At 37.8% G+C, this 24121-nt stretch overlaps 1 protein-coding gene across 3 annotated transcripts in view; it reads right to left on the bottom strand.

Annotated features, from left to right (window-relative positions):
* The window catches only part of cntnap2a (contactin associated protein 2a), a 498604-nt gene that overhangs the window by 197671 nt on the left and 276812 nt on the right, over window positions 1–24121 (bottom strand). For all 3 annotated transcript variants that reach the window (XM_047349232.1, XM_047349233.1, XM_047349234.1), the window contains exons 10-12: window positions 20750–20899; window positions 6353–6515; window positions 548–654 (exon numbers count right to left, since the gene is read on the bottom strand). In XM_047349232.1, coding sequence (XP_047205188.1) covers window positions 548–654; window positions 6353–6515; window positions 20750–20899 — 420 coding nt within the window. The remainder of the gene's footprint in view (window positions 1–547; window positions 655–6352; window positions 6516–20749; window positions 20900–24121) is intronic.

Raw genomic sequence — 24121 nt, 5'->3', positions numbered from 1 at the left:
ATCTTTCTTTAATGTACCTGTGTTTTTAATTATCTTTTCTTAATGTCATTTCTGATTTGATTCTGACTCATCAGTCCTGGAACAATCTAACATTCAGAAGAATGCCTTTTCCACTTTATTTTCCTGTTCAGCCTTCTCAAACTTTCTTTGTACTATCTGTTGTTTTAGCTCAAATGGATGCTCAACTTTTCTCTCTTGCCCTTTAAAAGAGAACATCTGTGGCTTATGGGAGGAAGAATGACATTTTGAAAATTTAAAGCCTCTGAAAAAGCTCTTTCTGATGCTGCTTGCTTTGTGTGCTGCTGCTTTGTCAGTTGGTTTCGTTTTTCTCTGATGAGAACAAAACACAGGGCTGTTGAACAAGCTTGGCATCAAAACACTTCAAAAGTTCATCTCTCTCTGTGCTGAGAACAGGGAGACAGCTTAATCACTCAAAGGCAAATGGAGAAAGACCGAGTCAAATGCACACACATAAAAAATTATATCAGTGAGAAAAAGGAAAGACAAAAAGGACAAAAAAACAGATGTAAAACTTTACATTACTTACATGTGTGGCAGGTTGCTCCACTGTATCCTGTTCCATCACAGTTACAACTAAACCTGTCCCATGTCTGTTTACACCGTCCTCCATGTTCACAGTGGTTAGGCATACACCTGGAGAGATATGGAAAGAGCTCATAAATATTTACAAGACATGCTGGCTTATAAATATTGGTCATATAAGTCAGAAACACTGTTTTGTATTTACATCTTGCTTCATACCACTAATACAAGCGGTTAAATGGTTTTGAGCAAGCAGTACAGTAGTAACATCTAACATGGTGCATACTTTATAATTCTAAGGTGTATAAGTATCTATGAATTTCAAAACATCCATGTAGTTGCACGGGCACTTTATAGAAAACAATAATACAGAAAAAAAAATACAATTGCAATAACTGGGTACTTGTTGCTTGTCTCTGTGTAAAACAGTGCGGTGGGTACATTTGTACATTTTACTATGTTAAAAATAGTGTTAGTAAAGTGTTACAAAAGAACTGAACTTGAAGATACTTTGGAAGGCTTATATGTTAAATAAACTTTAACTACATTGAGCTACTCTGTAAATCCATTCTGGATCGATGCCAAGGCAGACCAAAAACCCATTAAAAAGTTTCATTTAAGATGTTTTTTGTTGGTTTTAGCATTTCACTAACGTAAGCCTTTAAAATCCACCATAGATGCAGTGCCTTGCAAAAATATTCACATCTCTTAAACTTTTTCACCATGTTTCTGGCAAAAAATCTCAGTTGGATTGGATAAGGACCATCTGAACATCAACTTTTAAATCTTACTACAGATTCTCGATGTCAAGGAGTGTGCTTCTTGGAAGGCAGGACAGGAAGGCAGGACAGGAAGGCAGGAGCAGTACGGTGATATGAAGGATTTTATTAAAAAGCAAAAGCCTTATGGAAAGATTCGAAGAGTAACAACATGGCATAAAGAGAACAGGACATGGAGCATGGCAAATGGAAAGGAGCAAAGCAACATGTACGGAAACAGAATAATCCAGCAGAGAAGAAACGACCAACAGAAGGCTTGTATGGTGATAAAACAGATGCAGGCTATGGAGTCAATGAGGCAGCACATGTAAGCAGAATATACTTGACTGCATGGTGGCTAAGGGTGGAAGACTAAGCATCATGAATGGAGCAGAATAGATATGCAAGCAAATCCAGGGAAAATATGTAACAGAGACCTAACAGGAAAACAATCTAAAAATTCAAAGAACACAAGATGGAACTATAAACTAATATGGCAACAACGAACAAATAATGAGCACAAGGAAAGGAACTGAATATGACAAGCCCTAAAGAATATAATAAACAGCAGGGAAAAGGTCAAAACACAAATCCAAAAAATAAGTTAAATGTCATCTTTTCATTAGCTACAACTGGAACATCATAATAATTAGTAGAAATATTGGCTTGAAAACATCAGTCTGTGTGTAATTAATCTATATAATGTGTTTCACTTAGTGAACTGAGTTCCTGGAATAAATAAACTTTTCAAAAATACTCTAATTTTTAGTGTAGAGAAAGACCTATGCTTGCAACAAATGTTTCTTTAAGAAAAAGTTTTATTACTCCTGTTTGTAAAAAAAAATATATATATATACTGTATATATATATATATAATTTTAACAAAAAGAGGAAATCAAGATTATATGAAAGTTTTGTGGTTTGACTTGCTTGCTGCAAAGAGATCTAGAGGCACTTTTAAAAACAAATTCCACCTTACAAGTTATGTAACTAGACCTTTTATTTTTAAATGAATGAAAGTAATGAAAGTAAGAGGAAAGCTAGCTAAAGCAAAACAAACACTGACTCATAGGAGCAGCAGGGTTCCTTTGGAAATGCCACAGTCTGCAGCCAAGCTGGAAATCGAGTAGTTTCATAGCACATAGGCGTTCTGTCTTTCTGGCTAGACAAGATGGTAACTGTAGAGATACCGCCTGTAATGATGAAGCGGAAATACAACTTTGAATTTTTTTTCACATGGCTATATACAACAATATACCATTAAGAACCTTTAAGTTGCAGAAAACAACCACAGTGGGCCTGCTTTACACAACTCAGTACAGCTTCAGCAGGCAGAGACGCTGAGATAAAATGTCATTGTGCTTACACAATGGATTGCAATTGACAAGTCCTGACAATTTCAAAAGACATTATTCTTAGCTGGCTGGGAGCACTGAACCATACCAACTACTTCGGGCTTTTTGTGAGAGAGAAGAAAATCTATGGGGAGATTGAAGCTGATGTAGGATTTGTGTTCAGTTTTTTGTCCTGCTGCTTGTGTTGTTGTATCACCCTTTTAAAATACTATTGATATTGTGGAAAATTGTGTGTGCATTGCGTTGTGTATCTGCAGGATGCAGAATTTGGTTGTTCTATGTGCTTTAGTATGTTTTTTTTCTTCCCAGCCTAAACTGAATCCCACAGTGGAACGGCATTGATCAAAAGGAGGTCAGACAAGTCCATTGAACTGCCTTCAAAGACATTCTGATTAGTTAGATGGTAACACTGTGCCCATTTATCTTCTATGGCAGAACAAGGCCCACTTGAAGTGCTGTAGTACTGATACACAACATTTCAAGTAACAGAAGTTGGCAATAAAACAGGTTGTAATGATAGAAACCTGGCTATTGTCAGATTGTAACAAGACTTCTTGGAAAACTAAGTCAGTCTGTTTTAAGCAACTAGTGGAAGCACAACTGCACTGCAATCTGAAAAACAAAATATCACTTATTACCACATTATATCATAAAAGATTTAAAGAGGCAAAACAAACCATTACAGAAAGCTATCAGTAATTTTCATAATTGCAGGGAAGGATGAAAATTCAATCAAACGGGGCTCAATCAAAAGTAAATTGAAAACGTTTTCGATGCCTGAGAACTCCCCAGAAGTTTGTTTTTTTTCTTTTAAATAAAAACAATTATTATCTGACCAGAGCAGATACGTTTGAAAAGCTTGACTGTGTGAAGTGTAATAATGCTTCTAGCAGAAGCATTTTTAATCATTTCTATGTTAGCTTAGACCACTTTTTTATTTTCTGAAGGAAAACATTTTAAATCACTTATAGAAAAGAGTAGATAAAAAGTTGCTTAAGTTTCATATCACTAATTTCATGTTTTCCCACTTTTACAACTTGTAGTCATGGTGGCACAGTTTTTAGCACTGTTTAGTCATAGCAAGGAGGTCCTGGGTTCAAATTATGACCGACCCTTCGAGGATTAAGCAGACACAGGTGATGGATGGATAGCCATAGCAGATAGGTGTTTCTGAAAAAGTATAATTTCTCTAGGTCTGCTTGGCCAGAGCATACTACAGAATCTAGCAGAGCCTGATCATTCTCCTCCAGTAAAGTTATATAAAAAATGAATTTTTTACAAAAGGCAAACACAGCTTAATCTTCTTAAACTGTGTTTTTGCAGCAAGTTTACTTCATTTGTTCTGATAGAGCAAACAGGACAAAACTACAGACTAAAACAATTCTGATGCACATATATTTTGGATCAAACAATCATAAAATATAGACACAAATGCAAATCTTGGCTCATTAGGTATTTTAATATTTACTAAAAACCTTTTGAAAAAATGTCAGTCATAAAATCTGTGAAGAAATATTTACACCCTTCCATATTTCTTGTTTCTGGTTTGCTGTCACAGCTAAATATTAAAGAACAAACAAAATATCTGACAAAGATACCCAGAAAAAGTAATTCCTGATTATACTAAAGCATGAGTTAACTGTAAATAACCTAATTTTTTGTATAATTTCACTAGCCACACCCAGACCTACTTACTCCCAGACCCGTAGGAATAAGAAATTATTGTAAACAGAGCCTGTCTGACAGCATAAAGTAGGCAAAATCAAGAACAGATGTGAAACAAAGTCAATGACATCTATTGGTCAGGAAAGTGGTACAAAGCCATTTCTAAGGCTTTGCAAATCCAGCAAACCACAATGAGAGCCATAATTCACAAATGGAAAAAAAGAACCTGAGGTGAACCTTCCCAGGAGTGGCCAGCCTGCCAAACCTACTCTAAGAGAACATCAACTACTGATTCCGGATGTTCACAAAGGTCTCTAGAACAACGTCCAAAGCACTGCAGGCCTCACTTGATTGATGATTTTACAACAAGAAAAAGAGACTTGTCAAAAATAGAATCAATAGGAGAGTTTCAAGGCAGAAACCAAATGATGACCAAAAAGAAAACAGTGGTCAATCACACATTTACCATAAAACATTTTGGACACTTTTTTGTGGAATGACAGTGCAAAAGTGTACATTTGTGGAAAATATTCATTCTGTTACATTTGGCATAAAGCATCACAGAAATAGAGCATAATTCAAAAAGTCAAACATGGTGGTGGCTGTGACAGGGGCTGCTTTGCTTGTTCAGGACCTGGACGGTTTGTCTACCTCTGCTGATAAACAGAAACAAAGGCTTGAAAACAAGTCCCTCTCTAAATCTTAAAGAAGGTTTTGGAGCAACCTAGGCAAAGTCTAGACTAAAATCAGATTAAGAGAGCTGTGATATGACTATAAACAGGACATTTATTCTTTTAAAAAATTCCATTGTGAGGAATTTAAACAGTTGTGCCGAAAGGAATGAGCTAAAATTCCTCCACAGAGATTTCTAAGACTCATTGCCAGTTATCACACAAGCCTAATGGCAGTTGTTTCTGCCAAGGATTTCACAGCCAGTAATTAGGTTTAGGGGTAAGGTTTCTTGTCCCCATAACAAATAAATTCATTACTTGCTCTCTTACGTACACAGGTTTTCTTTGTCTATTATTAAAATTTGTTTGATGATCTAAACATTTTAAGAGTGACACAAAAAAACACTCTTCTGCATCACTGAAGATGATGGATCTGTTTTTATATAAATTATCTTAGGTTCTGTTCTCAACTTTCCAGCAAACATCACACTTTGCCTAGATCAATAAGTGAATGAAGCAGTGGCAGTGTGTATCTACTTCTTGCGAATTACTGATGAAGCTTTTCTACAAATCTAACCGAAAATAAAACTCCACCACGCCTGGTTTATGACCACTTTTGATTCAGAATTGCCAACAGAATAGATCGTAATTGCTTTAGCATGTTGTACAAGTTTAAATGTTTTCTTTTGATATGTCTATTTCTATGCACAAAAGTGCATTAATTGAGCACAAGGCTTGAATGTATTTGTAATACAAAAACATTTAAATATTTTTGCCTTTTATGTGAAAAAGAAATAAATTGAAATGTCAACAACTTCTTAGAACAGCTGCCAGTAAGTCGACATTGAGAAATGTCGCGTAAATCTCCTGGTCTTGCCAAGTTACACTCCCCAATTAGATGGAGAACTATGTGACTCATTCTTGATGCTTGATTAAGATCCTACAGCCTTTTTTCAAAGGATGAAAAGTTTCGCATAGCTTTAAAATGAAAGCTTGAAGCATTTGCTCACATTCCCCTACACTGTGAAGCCACCCTATAACTTATATCCATTTATCAGTGTGACAAGTACATTTAAATGAGCCACACATAAACATAATTAATGTGAGGTTGCACAGACAACAAAGAGAGCCTTGATTAATATGTATCAGGATAAAGTTTCAAAGGTTTTATGGAACAGTCTTGTTTACTTTGTGATTTTCATTTACAACATCCTGATTTATGACACTGTTGTACTCTTTTTTATTTCTCCATTTTCTTTCATGAAATGTAAGGTGTATGTATGTAGGAGTTTGTGTGTGTGTGTGTGTGTGTGTGTGTGTGTGTGTGTGTCTGTGTGCAGGTGCCGGTGATCGTTCTTACCTGTCTATGATTGCACACATGTCCAGGCTGATATTCTCAAACGCTCCCACTGTGCCTTTCTCCACTGCATGCAAATCAGCAGGTTGGTCATCCACCAGGATTACTTGCATGCATCCCTGAAAGGATCGCTGGGATGGTGGGAACAGTGTTTGCAGAAAGTACCCTGGAATCAACGGAAGAAAAAAAAAAACAATTATGATATAATACAATATGTAAACATATTTTTAAATGCTGCCAAACATGGAAAGTATTAGCTGAAAAATAAAAACTAAACTGAAGCCTAAAAATCATATAAGAAAGAATAGAAACAAAAAAGTGAATGACAGCTTCTTTGAACAAAGAAGTAAAAGTGTGTGGGAAGAACACTGTTGTTTTGATCCACTACTTCAAAAAGTTCATGAAAAGAAAACCTTCAGCAGAGGTAGATACAAAACATACTAAGAACGTCATTCTTGAGGAGGAACAACAGACCATATCAGTGACCAGTTAATGTCATATTTTACAACCATGAACCTTTATCAGGATTCGTTTTTTGGTCATTACAGACAAGGTCTACCAGAAGTCAATGGCCCATCCAGAAGAGCCACTGGGCCTTGACTGAGTCGGGAACAAGTCTGTGTGCTTATCCTTTATATGTGTGGTATGATCATGCACTTACACAACATTGTACAAAAAAATCCTACATCATATCTAGCATTAAAGCTTCATATTTGAGTACACTTTCCTACAGAATAATAAAGTGGAAAGCACAGGCAGAGGACATGAGAACCTAAAACTAAATCTCAGCTACAAGCACAGAGGTAAGTCATAAAACACAGCAGCTCAATGACATCTCCATCATAGTGATGTTATAAGCTGTCACACTCTTCAGCTTGGCCATCGGCCTCAAGGCCAAAGCATGAAAAGGCATACCGTTAGAGGCCTATGTACACGGTGTGTGTGTGTAAGTGTGTGTGCGTGTGTACATCCAGTTCATGTGGCTGCCTTAAAAAGGTAAAGCCTCTGTGCCTGTTTTGGCCAGATCCAAACCTTTTTTCCCATCTTCATTTTTTCATTTCATGCCTAAAACGTTTCTTCCGTCACTCTTGCCATCTGTCTGTTGTTTTGCCACACCTGCCTGCTGTCTTTTCAGAAGAGTGGGAGACAGGCAGTCACACAAGAAAAGAGAGAGGACACATGGAGAGAGAGTGAGAGATAGAGAGAGAAAGGGTGAAGATGTGGAACAGAGCAGGTGGTTGGCAGCACTTTGCATCCTGTTTATAGCTTATGAATACAAAGGATACTTTCCTGAATATCTGGAAGAATGAGAGATGCAATGCATGAACCTGTGGGTGGATGGATGTACATTGTTACAAGGAACAAAGACGACAGGGATTTGTTGCTTCATGCTCCATTGAAGCCACCACATAAATGTTTCAACAGTTTACAAAGGTTTCAAACAGATTTTGAATTTTTTGTTAATATGTATTTGTATTTTGAATATTATACTTCAAACATAAATACATATTCACACTAGTCCTACAAGTAGGAAAGAAAACCCAAATCCACAAGTTTAAGTTTGAATAGCTGCTAGTAAACGCAACACAACTACTTAATCTACAGGGGTTGGACAATGAAACTTAAACACCTGTCATTTTAGTGTAGAAGGTTTCATGGCTAAATTGGACCAGCCTGGTAGCCAGCCTTCATTGATTGCACATTGCACCAGTAAGAGCATAGTGTGAAGGTTCAATTAGCAGGGTAAGAGCACAGTTTTGCTCAAAATATTGAAATGCACACAACATTATGGGTGACATACCAGAGTTCAAAAGAGGACAAATTGTTGGTGCACGTCTTGCTGGCGCATCTGTGACCAAGACAGCAAGTCTTTGTGATGTATCAAGAGCCACGGTATCCAGGGTAATGTCAGCATACCACCAAGAAGGACGAACCACATCCAACAGGATTAACTGTGGACGCAAGAGGAAGCTGTCTGAAAGGGATGTTCGGGTGCTAACCCGGATTGTATCCAAAAAACATAAAACCACGGCTGCCCAAATCACGGCAGAATTAAATGTGCACCTCAACTCTCCTGTTTCCACCAGAACTGTCCGTCGGGAGCTCCACAGGGTCAATATACATGGCCGGGCTGCTATAGCCAAACCTTTGGTCACTCATGCCAATGCCAAACGTCTGTTTCAATGGTGCAAGGAGCGCAAATCTTGGGCTGTGGACAATGTGAAACATGTATTGTTCTCTGATGAGTCCACCTTTACTGTTTTTCCCACATCCGGGAGAGTTACGGTGTGGAGAAGCCCCAAAGAAGCGTAGCACCGAGACTGTTGCATGCCCAGAGTGAAGCATGGGGGTGGATCAGTGATGGTTTGGGCTGCCATATCATGGCATTCCCTTGGCCCAATACTTGTGCTAGATGGGCGCGTCCCTTTCAAGGACTACCGAACCATTCTTGAGGACCAGGTTCATCCAATGGTACAAACGTTGTATCCTGAAGGCGGTGCCGTGTATCAGGATGACAATGCACCAATACACACAGCAAGACTGGTGAAAGATTGGTTTGATGAACATGAAAGTGAAGTTGAACATCTCCCATGGCCTGCACAGTCACCAGATCTAGATATTATTGAGCCACTTTGGGGTGTTTTGGAGGAGCGAGTCAGGAAACGTTTTCCTCCACCAGTATCACGTAGTGACCAGGCCACTATCCTGCAAGAAGAATGGCTTAAAATCCCTCTGACCACTGTGCAGGACTTGTATATGTCATTCCCAAGACGAATTGATGCTGTATTGGCCGCAAAAGGAGGCCCTACACCATACTAATAAATTATTGTGGTCTAAAACAAGGTGTTTTAGTTTCATTGTCCAACCCCTGTATGTTGTATATCAAATGGAAATGTTTCCATTCTAAGATGTTCTATTGGATTCAAAATGTATTTTTTTCCTTTATTTTACATTTTACACACATAATTAACTGATCCCAAAAAAATACTGCTAACTTTATTCAGCACCAATAAAACAATCAATAAAACAGTCCTACTTTAGAAAAATACTTAAATATATTAACATATGGTCATATATGTGGACACCCACATTTAAAATTTCTCCCTAAATAAGCTGAATTCAATATTAATCTTGTTATTTTTAAATCAGTGACATTCTGTGGTTTTAATTTGTAGCATACGCAGACCAGAACTCCCTTCAGTATCTGGAACAGCAATAATTCCTTGCAGTCCTCCTGGCACTCTTTCACTGTCTTGCTGTTGTGCCCAGAGAGCTTCTATTACAATACACACTGGAAAAACAACAGGTCTAATTTTCCAGGCCACAGCCGAGGCGGCAACTCAATCGGATGCATTATTTCAGAGCACGCAAACTGAATATCTGCCAAAATACTGTTTAATTTAAAACATTGTCCAAGCAAACTCATATCCGGAATAGACAAAAGCACTGTTTCCAAAAATGATATGAAGTGTCTATTGCAAAAAAAAAAAAAAAAAAAAAAAATTCTACTGTTAGTCAAATGCTTTAATTTCACAGACTTTTTAATGATGTGTAAAAATACTCAAAAAATGAATTAAAATAAACATGCATGACAAATATAAAAAACTATTCACAAAATTGACAGAAAAGTACACATTCAGTAACGAGACATTAAACCCGTGAAAATAAACTGTACATGTTATTGGGTTTGCGAGAACGAGATGAGACACCACATTATTGTGTTATTTTAGATTTGGAATTTCAGGTAATCAAATGTGATCCAAATTTGGTATAAATAGTGAAATAACTCTTTAGCTTAACACAAAACTGAAAGCTAATTTCATGGTCTGTCTAAAAAAAGACAGAATGTGTTTCCCCAAAAGCATAACAGACTTAAACAAATCATAAAATGTTTTTTTAAAAATTCATGAGCAAGTTTGAGCAATATTTTGGTTTGATAATATTTTAAAATTTGAACTAAACATGGGAAGCTGCAAATATGATGTCAACTACATCATTATTAAACATTTTGGATGTACAGCAATCATTTTTAAAATCATTTCAAACAAAAATATCATGTTATCTTATATTTTTCCTACAGTGTTCACAAATTACTGTAAAACTATTGAATTCGAAGTAGTGGGGGCTTCATCAATGTCAGTTTAGCAAGAGGAAGTCATGCAGACTGCAGCTTGATTGTGCTTAGCAAAATACTATGCTGGTAAAGATTTTAAATTTTAAAATTCTCTACTTTTGTGGACTCGATTTTTTTATCTTCACGACATGATGGAAAACTTTTATTATCTGATTTTGTTACTTACAAGTCATGAAACATCCCATTCGCTCCAATTTGGCAGTGTTGTAAAGCACTATTTCAGAGGGCAAACCTTTTCTCAGGTAAAAACCATAATATTTAGAAAAATCTGAATTGGATTATTTAAGATAAGTGAGAAATAAATATAACTTTCTACAGTTAGTGATGAGTGATAGTGTAGGAACCCTGGAAATAGATTTTCTCTAGATAAGAAATATGGTGACATTTCAACATTGAGGTTAAAAATTTCATTACACATCTATTAAACATTCAAAGATCCCCCTTTGATAATTACGTTGTAGTCTCATCATGTCTAACCCATCCTAGAATGATGGGGAATCAGTTCCAACATCTGGAATTAGTGGATAAAACACATTTTAATTCAAACATTCCAAGGTTTTTGCTTTTAATTTGTGAATAAAAATCTTTAGGGAAGAAAATGCTAATTTCCAAATTAGTTTTCTGGGTTGGTATTTCAAAAGGTCAGAAAAATATTCCAACAAAAAATGCTAAGTAGATAGAAAAAAAACTATAAAGTTTTTTAAAATAAAATCTATTTATCTATTTAAACAGCTTAAAGTAGACAAATGCCAAATGTCATGATATTCAAACTGAAGACTTTCTTGCAGCAAACCAAAATCCCAAACACCAGTCCTCCATGCCACATCTTCTACTGATACCTAACTGAAAGAAAATAAGTCATTACATGTTATGATTCTGGCACGTCTGCTCTACCCTGTCTCCCTGGCTGCAATCAGCAGATTAGATGCACCTGGTGGCTGCTGCAGTGTAGTGCAATCTGTGGCATGCCAAGCACCTGTGTCTTCCGTGATATATACTGACTCTGACAAGCAGATGGTGCCAGATTTTTGAAAGCCATCGTGTGAGTAGATATCCAGCGTTCCTTCCTGTCTGATCATTGTTCTTGACCTTGCCTTGCCTTGGATTTATGCCTCTGCCTGCTCCCTGTCGGACTATTTGGATTTTAGTTGTCGACCTTGTTTCCTGCATCTGGTTTATGCCTCTGCCTGCCCCTTGCCTGACGCCTCTTGTTCCGATTGTTGACCTTGTTTCTGTCCTTGGATTATTGAGCCGGCCTAGCCCTCGGATTATTCAGCCTGGAGTCACTTCTTACCTGTGCTGTGGAGATCACCGCCTGCCGCCCACTGAGGTTTCCCCTCTGGGTTTCAAGTTCCACTCAAGACAAAAGCAGGTTAGTGGCTTTTCTGATCCCTGCGAAATCTGGAGAGACTACAAGTCACTAATCCCTCTTTCTGCCTCAGTGATTCCTGGAAGCTGTGAGGAGTGTTACTTGTGTGATGTTTTCCTGTGGCTGAATAAACCTTTTAAACTTTCAGTACTGTGTCTGGCTGAATCTTGGGTCCGCCTTTTTCTGATTCATAGCATTACATTGATAAATGATAAAAACTAAGCATTTGGCAAATACATGCAGTCACAATGTTTGAAACAATCCCAAGTATAAAGAAAATGAGGTTGCAAAACCAATATAGAGAATACTAAAAATATATATTTATATATATATACAATCCTATCAATCCCCAGAAGTGTAGCATCTCATAACTGGCCACACTTCTCTTTATTGTATCCATTGTTACATTGTTTCAGCAGAGGACAGAGCATGACTCTGTGGTCTTTTGTACGAGAAAAAATTTGTTGGTTAGAGAGTATGTCTGTCCTGCCTCTTCAGAAATTCAATTTGTGGATGTCTTGTGTCAGTCACTTAAAAATGTCTCTAAGCACAGCTTCAAGAGTGAGAAACTACACTGTGTAAAATAGGCTTTGGGTTCTCCAGCCTGTTAAAAAAACCAGGTCTGACAGAGCGTGAAGAGCAAGAGACAGTGAAAGACAGAACAATCTGGTGATTTTTGCTAACCTAATAAGTATGTAAGTAAATAGCAAAGCAAGTAGATAATAAAATGGGTATTTCTATCTGCATAGATTCTTTAAAAAATAAAGCAAGTGAAACAGCTGCTCTCCCATTTGTAAAAGTAGGGGTGTCTCTTCGCAGCCATTTTGTTACCCTAAGAGATCTGGTCTTAGGGGTGTGGTGGGGGTACGCGATAGTCCTTGATTTTCCCAGGTTTCCTATTTTAAAACACAATGGTGTCTATTTCTGTATGAAAAAAGTTTTTTTATTTTTATTTGTGTGACATAATAAAGAAAATAATAGAAGTAAAGGCAAGAAAATGTGTTTCTCCAAATGAGTTACTGCCTAATTCTCATTGCTGCCACTGAACTGATTTTTCATAGTGGCATTCTGGCTTTCCATACCATGATTACACTTACCTAAAGGTATGTCCCATTTGACTTTATTTTCAGATAGACTAGATTTTATGTGTTCAGTGTAAGCCCCAAAACTGTATGCAGAAAAGTAAACCAAAAACAAATGAAAGCATACAAAAATAAATAGAGCCACATGACAGAAAGCAAGTCAGATGTTACTCAAATACATTTTGTTTTACTAATGCCCCTTCACACCTGGTGTAATACGAGGACATTTGAAATCAGCCTGAACATAAATTGTCTTCGCAGTTTTGCAGAGGTCTTCTGGAGTGCTTTAAAAATTCCCATAACGCATAATTGAACATTGTCTCTAATTCTACAGTCATGGTGGTTTATTGTGGTGGCAAGATAAACTATATTGCCAAAAGTATTTGCATCTTTACCTATTCTGTAAACATATTTAACAAGGTTTAGGAGTGTGATCATAGTTAGATTAAAAAAATGTAATTGGACCCTCTGCTCTACTTCATCCTATAGGTGTTGAAGAAGGTTGAGGTCAAGACTTTGTGCAGACCAGTCAAGTTTCTCTAAAATGGTCAATGGACTGAACTTATATAGTGCCTTTTCACACTCACATTTATACATCGATTGCCCAGGGGCACATTGACATATGGCAGGAAGAAGCTGGAATCAAACCCACAACCTTCTGATTGTAAGATGACTACTCTTCCTACTGAACCACAGTCACCACAAACAAAAACAAACTGTATACACCTTGGAAGTGACTGGAACACCGAAATTCATTGATTTGTTGGTGTGCCCCAACACTTTTGGCAACATAGTGTGTCTGAGTCCTGGATACTGCATCAAGAACACTGTTAGCACCACTGATAGGTTATCTATGACTGTTATGTATTAACCATCAGAAAATATGAAGCAACGCTGGCCACACTACACTCCTACCAAGGCTAAAACTTCATTATGCCCACTCCAGGCTGGTAGCACTCCAAATACTAATTCTCTTGGCAGTGTGGCTGCTATTGTGCATCCTATTCTGCAAGAGCTCTGGCTGCAATAAAATGGATCTCACCAAGCAGCAAAAATGAACAACCCATGCTTTCCACAGCAAGAAATACCACGCAACATTTGGCCTCTACCATATAGACATCGATGTGTAATGGGGTCCCTGTGAAGTAGGGAAACACCTCCTAATTGCAAATTAGCTGATGGCTGGGAGACCAAAATAAGTTTTTAATTGTAAAATGTCTTTGCCACGCAATCAAAGAAAAGACATAAAATCGTATTTATCAATCAGAAGGGACAATGAGAAGGTGGAGGATGAGGTGGAGGATGAGGAGGAGAAAGCCTGAGCTACAGTTTATATGGTTCGAAATTTAATTTTACTATAGTTGTTGGCCAAGTCATAAAAAACAACTCTAGCACATAGGAAAAATCTATTTGGCAAATGCTAGGAGTGCATTAGTATGATAAATACTGTCGTATTTTGAATCAATTAACAGCAATAACACTTTTTTTTTTTAAATTGTAAAAAATAATATCTGCCTTAGTAAATAAATTACAATAATTTAAATGTAATTAGTTTAATAAATAACAGTGAAAAAAAAAACTTAGCTAACTGTGACTGTAGTCTACTGTCCATCCCTGAAATATCCGTGAACAGCTTCTATTCCAGAAAGCATTCCGACAAAAATGGCTGGACTGCATTACAACCTCATCTTTTATTTAGGTAGTTTTTTTTTATAATTCTTTTGTACTCTGGGCAATGGAGGTGAAAACAGAGATGTCAGCCAGGAATGGAATATAGTGTCTCTATTAAAATAAAACACAAAAGCTGCAAATAAATTATTCTTCAAAGGCTTTTTTGTAGCATATATTGAATAATTTTCAAAACCCAGGGCTGCAATAGGAAACCTCACATACATATAAATGCAACTGAGTCAGGTGCAAAGAGTTTTTTGCCCTCATCAATCAGGCTGAAATTTAGCACTGCACTTGGACAACAGGTACAGACAATTTTAAAATGACACAAAAACTGCCTTTACTTGCTTCAGTTGGTTTAGTGGTCTCTCATCAATACAGGTTCCACTGGAAACACAGCAAACGAATGCCTTAAGGACTTGTGATTTGAAGCAGATGGATGACTGAATGTACATAAATTACTGAGAGCAATATTCTCAGGTCTTCTCAGGTATAGAAAAGAACATAGGGTCTTCATGACACAAAGGGACTCTGCTAATTGTGGCAAACTGAATGTAATGTCTCACTTACAGGAAGTGCTGATGAAAGACTGTACGAGAGCTTTAGGACAGCTTAATTTGCCTGCCCTGTTTGACTCATCAAGTTGAGTGATCGGAAAGAATAATTGAGGGCAAACTAAAGGCTAAACTATCTTTTGTACACTCAATATATTATTCTGCTTCCTCTGTTCTAGGATGGAAATTAGCCTCTGATGGGTTGGAGCATTTAAAATAAATGTTCCAGATATTCTCTCTGAGGTCTAAACGCATGTTCATCTGTGTGCTGTGGAGTTTCACGGCATTTGGTCAAACACCCACACATTCCATTAAGACAAGTTAAAAGAAGGAAAAATGGCCACATTAACCCACACAGACTGTTTTAAGTTACTACAGCTATTATTAGTGAAGCTACTGCACGTGCATAAGGATGTAAATCACTGCGTGATGCTTTAAAACAATCTGGGAAATGACATATGAACTATACTATTTAAATAGAAATTGACCACAGTAAAGTCTTTGTAACAAACATTCTGGAACAGTACACATACAGTGTCTTTAAGGTGTGTATTTTCTGTCTATTTTCAGAATTTAAATGGATTTGTTTTATGGTTTTATCTTTTTGGTAATTAAATAGCGATCAATATTAAGACACTGAAATAAATTATCTTAATGACATACAGGGGTTGGACAATGAAACTGAAACACCTGTCATTTTAGTGTGGGAGGTTTCATGGCTAAATTGGACCAGCCTAGTAGCCAGTCTTCATTGATTGCACATTGCACCAGTAAGAGCAGAGTGTGAAGGTTCAATTACCAGGGTAAGAGCACAGTTTTGCTCAAAATATTGAAATGCACACAACATTATGGGTGACATACCAGAGTTCAAAAGAGGACAAATTGTTGGTGCACGTCTTGCTGGCGCATCTGTGACCAAGACAGCAAGTCTTTGTGATGTATCAAAAGCCACGGTATCCAGGGTAATGTCAGCATACCACCAAGAAGAACGAAACACATCCAACAGGATTAACTGTGGACGCAAGAGGAAGCTGTCTGAAAGGGATGTTCGGGTGCTAACCCGGATTGTATCCAAAAAACATAAAACCACGGCTGCCCAAATCACGGCAGAATTAAATGTGCACCTCAACTCTCCTGATTCCACCAGAACTGTCCGTCGGGAGATCCACAGGGTCAATATACATGGCCGGGCTGCTATAGCCAAACCTTTGGTCACTCATGCCAATGCCAAACGTCTGTTTCAATGGTGCAAGGAGCACAAATCTTGGGCTGTGGACAATGTGAAACATGTATTGTTCTCTGATGAGTCCACCTTTACTGTTTTTCCCACATCCAGGAGAGTTACGGTGTGGAGAAGCCCCAAAGAAGCGTACGACCCAGACTGTTGCATGCCCAGAGTGAAGCATGGGGGCGGATCAGTGATGGTTTAGGCTGCCATATCATGGCATTCCCTTGGCCCAATACTTGTGCTAGATGGGCGCGTCACTGCCAAGGACTACCGAACCATTCTTGAGGACCATGTGCATCCAATGGTTCAAACATTGTATCCTGAAGGCAGTGCCGTGTATCAGGATGACAATGCACCAATACACACAGCTAGACTGGTGAAAGATTGGTTTGATGAACATGAAGGTGAAGTTGAACATCTCCCATGGCCTGCACAGTCACCAGATCTAAATATTTGAGCCACTTTGGGGTGTTTTGGTGGAGCGGGTCAGGAAACGTTTTCCTCCACCAGTATCACATAGTGACCTGGCCACTATCCTGCAAGAAGAATAGCTTAAAATGCCTCTGACCACTGTGCAGGACTTGTATATGTCATTCCCAAGACGAATTGATGCTGTATTGGCCGCAAAAAGAGGCCCTACACCATACTAATAAATTATTGTGGTCTAAAACCAGGTGTTTCAGTTTCATTGTCCAACCCCTGTAGTTCAATTAAGGACTCCTGTGTAATTTAGGAAACATACAATTTCAGCATTTACATACTTGAAAAAGGCCTTTAACAACTGTATACATCACTTTGTAAGTTAGACAAGCTTAATAAATTAAGCTTGATGCTTAATTAAGCATCTGTACAATGTTGAAGCTTATAGCTGTGAAGAAATACAGATTAAGGTCTGTTTGTAAAACAATAATAAAGACTACAACTATCCCTTAGAGAAACATTAAAAACATGATGAAATAGGGAAACACCTCCTATGAAAAATAAATCAGAACAACCACTGAGAACAGGTAGCAACTGAGTCTGTGCCTAACCCACTAATGACCCATTGGTCAAGTTTACAAACTAGTCAGTGTATGCCACTTCCTCAGATGGAGTCAAACTGTCAGTTTACAACTTCCCTCACAAACTAGTTTTACCAAACAATAAAAAACAGCAACATCATTAAATATTTTCAGGAGACTTCCGCAAAAGTTGAAAAGTAGAGTTACATTTACTGACACATCGGCACCATAAAATCATTGCTAAATCTTTAAAATAAGTTCCTTGTCTGCTGCTACTCCATCTTCCCATTCTTTACTATACTTTTGCTGAGTAATTCTGTGTGTGCGGCCTCCAACTAGGGAAACAAGATCCAGTCTCTAGTTGCTGCTGTAGTTTCTGTTACCACCCCTGCCTGGTTTGCAGCTGACACTGGCTACACTGCCTGCTCTGATGCATGTTGGCACTTTTCAGGACGATGTAGTCTTTAATAATCCATGCACATGGTTGGTCAAGCTGCAGGATACTATTCTGTTAGTTCTATTGTTCTGTTAGTTCTATTATATCTTAATTTTATGTGCTGTGGCAATTCTTCCATAAATGGCACCCTGGGTGAGCCCCTTCTTCTGCTGTCCCTCCTATGACAATGCAGGATATTATGTGAAATTCTGTGGTGGGATAAATGCAGTGAAGTGGCGATAACATCAACAACATCAGCCCAGAAAAGGCAGCCCACTCAACCTATTGAATTAGACAAAAACGCCAAAGGATAACACTGCAGTAGGTCTGTTTTTTTTCTAGTTTCATCTGCAGTTTGATTCATAGTTTGATTACAAATATTTTGCATATTTAAATAGTAGCTATTTTGTGTTTAAATCCAACAAAAATCTATTATAAATTATGATAAAAAATAAATAAATAAAAAAAAACGGCTGCTTGAATCTGAATAGGTTTGGAAAGCAGTGTATCTTTTTTTTTTTTTTTGGATACAGCATTTCCAGGATTGTCTTTTTCAAATGTCCTTCCAAGTCTGAAAGTTGATGTCCTAAGAATTTCTTTGTAGTAATAGTCAACAGTTTTGTATCCCCTGCAGCCTCCAAACTTGCGATTACCACCAGGCTCGTAGCCCTTCAGCAGTCATTATGTATTGAAAAATTACAAGGAAAGCCCCAGTCCCAGCTGCTGCTATTTCAGCCCTATAATTACCTCTGCCAGTAGGGAAAAGCCCACAAACAAGTTCTTGTTTAACTCAAAATTGTATTGATAAATGTGTATGAATATATGTTTTCTGAATAGTACACAAAGATTTTATAAACCATTGCCAGCCTCTCGCTGTTTTCATCGTATTCAAGTTAAAATATACACATCACTTTTTATGTATACATAAATAAAGCAGATCATAATCCGCATACGGTTTAGGAGTAAAGACATTACAGAGATTGTCTCCTCTCAGCCTCTATTGATTCACAGCTCTGCTCACTAAAATCAATCAATCACCAATTCAACCAAAATAAAGACTGGAGATAAGAAGAAAAGGAGTAAGGAAACACCAGAGAAGACAGACATGGGATAAAAAGAGACACTGGAATGAATCATAATAATGAAGAACTTTTAAGGGTTTAAGTAAAAGTCTTTGCGACCCTTGATTAAAAGAAATGAAAGAGAAAAACAAGACAAATGAAGAAGCTAAAACTAGAGCTACATTCAGGCACACACAGCTGTAGATTTAACAAAAGAAAATAGTCACCATGGAGTTGAGGCATTCACCTAACTTTAGTGAGAAATACATTTAAACAGACAACAACGTAGAAGAATCTTGAGGTGTGTGTGTAAAGTGCTCTGAAGCGTATTGACTAGTCTGAGGAAAAGGTTTTTCTTGATTGAGGAGATTGCACTGTGCCAGGGAGAAGAGACCAAGGCATGATGGAGCAATCGGAGCCACGGTAGCTCTCTCAGACACTGTAATTTCATACAGAGACCCCTTGCACACACATCGTTTAGCAGACAGATAACGGTGTCTGGCGTCATTAACCCAGCGTACTTCTAATTCAGACAGATTAAAGATGCTGCCCATGCTATATCTGGGTAGATCAGTACTGGGTTTTGTAGTTTCTGAGCTGTTTCCACTGGAGAATATATCCACAAGCAACAAAATGTCAGCAAAGCTGAAAATGTAAGGACTGCATTTAAGTAGAATTTGTGGCAGAGATGTCTTTTTTTTCCACATTTTGTCACATTACAGCCACAAACTTTGATTGTATTCGTTGGGGATTTTATGTTAAGGAGACAAAGTGGAAGGAACATTAATAAACAAGAAAATTATAAACCAACACAGTAGACCGGAAAGTTGTAAGAGGTTTAAAGCAGGGCCTCACTGCAAAACAAGATTCCAAGCTTTGAACATCTAACAGAACAATCTTTATTCCATCATCTGAAAAAAGATCTATCAAAATACAGTTGCCCACTCAAACCGGTCCGCTGGGGAAGGACAGCATCAATGAGAAAAGCAGCTAAGAGCTTCATAAAAACTTTGGAGGAGCTGGAGAGATACATTGCTCAGATGAGGAATCTGTTGTTATGACATCATTATTTGTGTCCTCCAATAATTTAGAAGAGGAGCAAGAAGAAAGTGATTCTTTAAAGAATGCCATAAGAAGTTCCATTTGCAGTTTGTGAAAAACCAATGGCAGACTCAGCAGATACATGGAAAAGGTACTTACAATATGCCATGTATGGGTGAAAACTGACACTGCACATACCAATGAATACATCACCCAACCCTGAATCATGTTGATGGAAGCATCGTGCTGAGGAAATGGTTTTTACAGTAGGGAAGGAGATGCTGGTCATGGTGGGGTAAACATTTCAGTCACTATATTTGCAAAGCTGGTAGATACACACCAGAAGATCACAGCTATAACAGCAGCCAGAGGGGACACAGAAGGATCTCAATACAAATCTATGTGGAGCTGTAAAGATTTGTATATGTAAAAATATTTAAGAGCCATGAATCATTTTCCTTTCACATGATAATTATGGTTATCACATAAAATTCTAATAAAATACATTGTATTTTGTGAGTATAATGGGACAAAATGTAAAAAAAAAAAAAAAGCAAGGGGAATGAACGTTTACAAGGCACTGGATGTAGTGAAGACACATAAGCATAGCAAGTAGCACCCAAGGATCTATAGATTGTTCCATTTTTCTATGTTTTTTGCCAATTTTGTTTAAAAATCAGACCTTTCTGTAATTTACCACAAAAACTCTTGTTTAAATTAAAACTTGCTTTGACGCTACTTTGTAAAGTCTGAATGTGGCTGAAAGGAAATGGTGCACTGTGCATGACAACCTTGCTGTGATGGTTTTTGGGTCATCCTTACCTCCTAGGTGATATGTTCCTCCCGTAGTAATGCTGAGAGGTGAGGTGGAACGCACGGCAGACATTTCTTCGCCGTCTACTGTCAACAGGACAAAATTCTCTTTGGCTACCAGACGTACGGCATGCCACTGGCCATCACTGAGACTTGAGCCTGGTGAGTGGTGCAGAGGTGACAAATATGTTTTCAAAAACACAAAAAGTTCTAGTTTTGTTTTTAGTAAATACTTATTTTATAAAGTGCAAAGACATATATAAAAAACCTGAGGTAAAAATGAACTTAATTTAATTTCAAATAAGTAGCTACTGTAAAATAAGTATCAGGATTGATATTGTGCTCTAAAACTCAAGAAATCATTTTGGATTTAGAACATAGATAGTCAAAGTAAGGTAAAAAAAAATCATTTGCTTATGCTTGGCTGTGTCTTTCTCCCCATCTACTTTGCACAGCATAAATTTTTCTCCACAATGAAGGCACTGTATGTTTGGTCAGTGTGAATCCAAAAGTACTTCACTCACACCATTGATACATTTGCACATTATTTTCCCTCAAGTCTTCAAGTCCTCTTTCTTCTTTCAATCCCCATATCCTTCTACCCATTTCAGGCACCTTTCAGTCTCGGGGCATCTTCTCTTTAATGTGTGTCATTCTCTGTGTACTTCAGGGTAGCATGCATGTGTGTGTTGGGTGAATGCAAGATATGTGTTCTCCTTTTCCTCCTTTCCCTTGTAGCTGTCCATTAAATATGAGGGATGTTTTAGAAAGGGGTATTACTAGTGGAGCTGAAAGAGAAGCTCGCTCACTCTCCTCACCCTCTGCTCTATATATCACCTTTAGTGACACCAAGTCCGATCCATTTTTCCATCCTTGCCTGCGTCTTTGCACCTTTGTCTTTATTTCACTTTCTATGTCTCTGCGTTTAACTTTTTCCTTATTTTTTTCAAAGTACCTTTATACCAATCTCCTTTGCCCATCAAGTACAGTAATTTTTTTTTCCAATTGTATTCAGTTGAGTGCTCCTCTGGCTGTAATATATCAATATTGAGGACACTGCAGCAAAGGTTCAAGGTACGGTCATCTGCAAATCACCCTCAGCAGAGGGAATCTGCCTAACAATCAATACACACAACTTGCCTTGCTACATGCATATGTGTGAGAGCATCTGCTAGCTTTTGTAAGCTTTTGTACTTTGTGCTTGGCGGCATCTGTGTGAGTCTTCAGCGCTTCCAAGACATGCATTTGCCTTGTTTATTTCTTCCCAGAATGCTCTTGACGACCCTCGCTTTTACATCAGCAGGGAGTCCACACTAATCAACCCACCCCAGCAGGGAGAACAAGTGTGTCAGTGTATGTGTGGATATGTATGTGGTCAGGAGGTATCCAAAGAAATTAAGGGCCAAAATGCCTGCCTGCTGCCAGTGTGATCACAGTGGCCATGTTAAGGCCACCGCAAGTTGCATATGTAGAAACACAAGAATACACACACAAAGCTTCTTCTAGCTCTGACGAATATAAGACAGTGATGATGTTAAAGTTTTTTTGCTGATTTCAAAAGGTTATAAACCCCAAAGTAATTGCAGACAATGAAATAGGCCTGCTTTGTATACCTGACAAGACACACATAAATAAGTTCTGATAAAAATAAACTTGATAACATTCTCTCTTCCTGTGTATTGGTTTTGATAAAATCTCCTGCAAGCATTGTGTTCCATCACATCCCGTTTTACAACAGTTTTAATGCAATGGAAAATAGGCACTATAAAACTTACTGTCCCCCGATCGGTTCACCCGCATTAGTTTTGAGTATGGAGCTTATCAGTGGTAGCCGTGGTACAGAACTTTCTGATTTACTGCAGGAAACTCACAAATGCCAATATAAACTCAAAATATCACATTTTGAAATATGTTACCTCTGTCACTCAAAGTTAGGGCTGTAGAGGTGTTTGTGTATTGTACTCCCTCCTTTGGACATTCAGAAAGATTTACCTTTTTCTTTTCTCTAACAGTATTGATTTATACAGTATTTTTAAAACCTGCTAATGCACGACTTCTTTTCCAGAAGCACTACAGTTACCTTAAATTAAATTATATAATTTGGCATGCTGAAGCAGAGATAGTGATGGTGCTTGATCATGCAAAATGTGACATTCAGGGTGTAACCCAAAGTCCCTGATAAGACTTCGAGGAAATATTGGATGTTGTTTCTGTCTGGACAGCAGGAGTCAGTCCTTCACAGTGTGACTGAAAGTGGAACGGCCAACCGCTGTGCAGACAGATGAAATGGATCTGGTGCATCTCTCTTTACCTATGGGTTGGTGCTCCTGTCAGTTTCAATGCTTCTATGTGAGACGTTGTTGTTGGAAAATATTAGTCTTTAGGCTTATTCCAGGGTTGTGCTGGTTCTTGCAGCCCTGAGTGCAACACACTGAGTGACAAATTAGCATTTCTACATGGTGTTAGGTTTATAAAATTGCTGTCCAGAAAAGAAAATATCCACAACTACTGAAGAAGAGTATGGCATATTTTCAATTAGGGGAAAAAAAATTTGATCTTTGTTAATGTTAATAGTTTTTTTATCCTCTGTGAAAGATCATCCCAAAATGATTTAACATAATGAAAAAAACAAAACAATGGAATCATATTTTTGTTTCAATTGTAGGGTAATTTAATTTAATTTACAGCAGTAATTATTAGCAATCTTACTTGAATATTTTAAAATTATTTTCCTATGTATATCTTCGGTAAGGAAAGTACTTTTGTAGCTAAAGTAATTACTTCGGTCATATTAAAGTTCCTGGTTATTGATTACATTTACAGCACTTAACACCAACTCAAGATGACAAGCATATTTATAAATCACATATTAAAGTTTAAAAAAATAAAACAAACAAATGCGGATTGCAAATCAGAAAATTCAAAAGGATCCAAATGACCCCTTTACTTGTAAAAGTGAGCCTGAAATAGTAAGTCAGCTGTAAGCAAACCATCAGAAAGCAATGATGATTATGGTTAATGGACATAGACCACCTCAACATGCAACAGTATGAGAGAGTTACATTGGACACTAGCAATGGCCAGTGGAAATTTTAAATATAGGATATGTGTGCACAAAATACCTAATCCGCTTTCCAACCTTCTCCTGAATGTCTAAAAAGGAGGAATACTCTGCTGGTGGTTTCTGCCCCCTCTGACTGGAACATGTGCTGAATGAGAGGATGGAGACGCTGAACAAAGTTTACAGATGGACAGACAGACTGGGAATGATATCAGGGATGAGCTTAGAGCTCTGAGACACATGGTGGTGGAACAGAGGGTGAAGCTGAGGAATACTAAGAATGGACTGAAAACCCAGACAGACAGAGAGAGAGGTTGTTC

This window comes from Girardinichthys multiradiatus, chromosome 21 (genome assembly GCF_021462225.1).
Source record: "Girardinichthys multiradiatus isolate DD_20200921_A chromosome 21, DD_fGirMul_XY1, whole genome shotgun sequence".
NCBI lineage: Eukaryota > Metazoa > Chordata > Actinopteri > Cyprinodontiformes > Goodeidae > Girardinichthys > Girardinichthys multiradiatus.
This window is presented reverse-complemented; position numbering and strand designations above follow the sequence as displayed.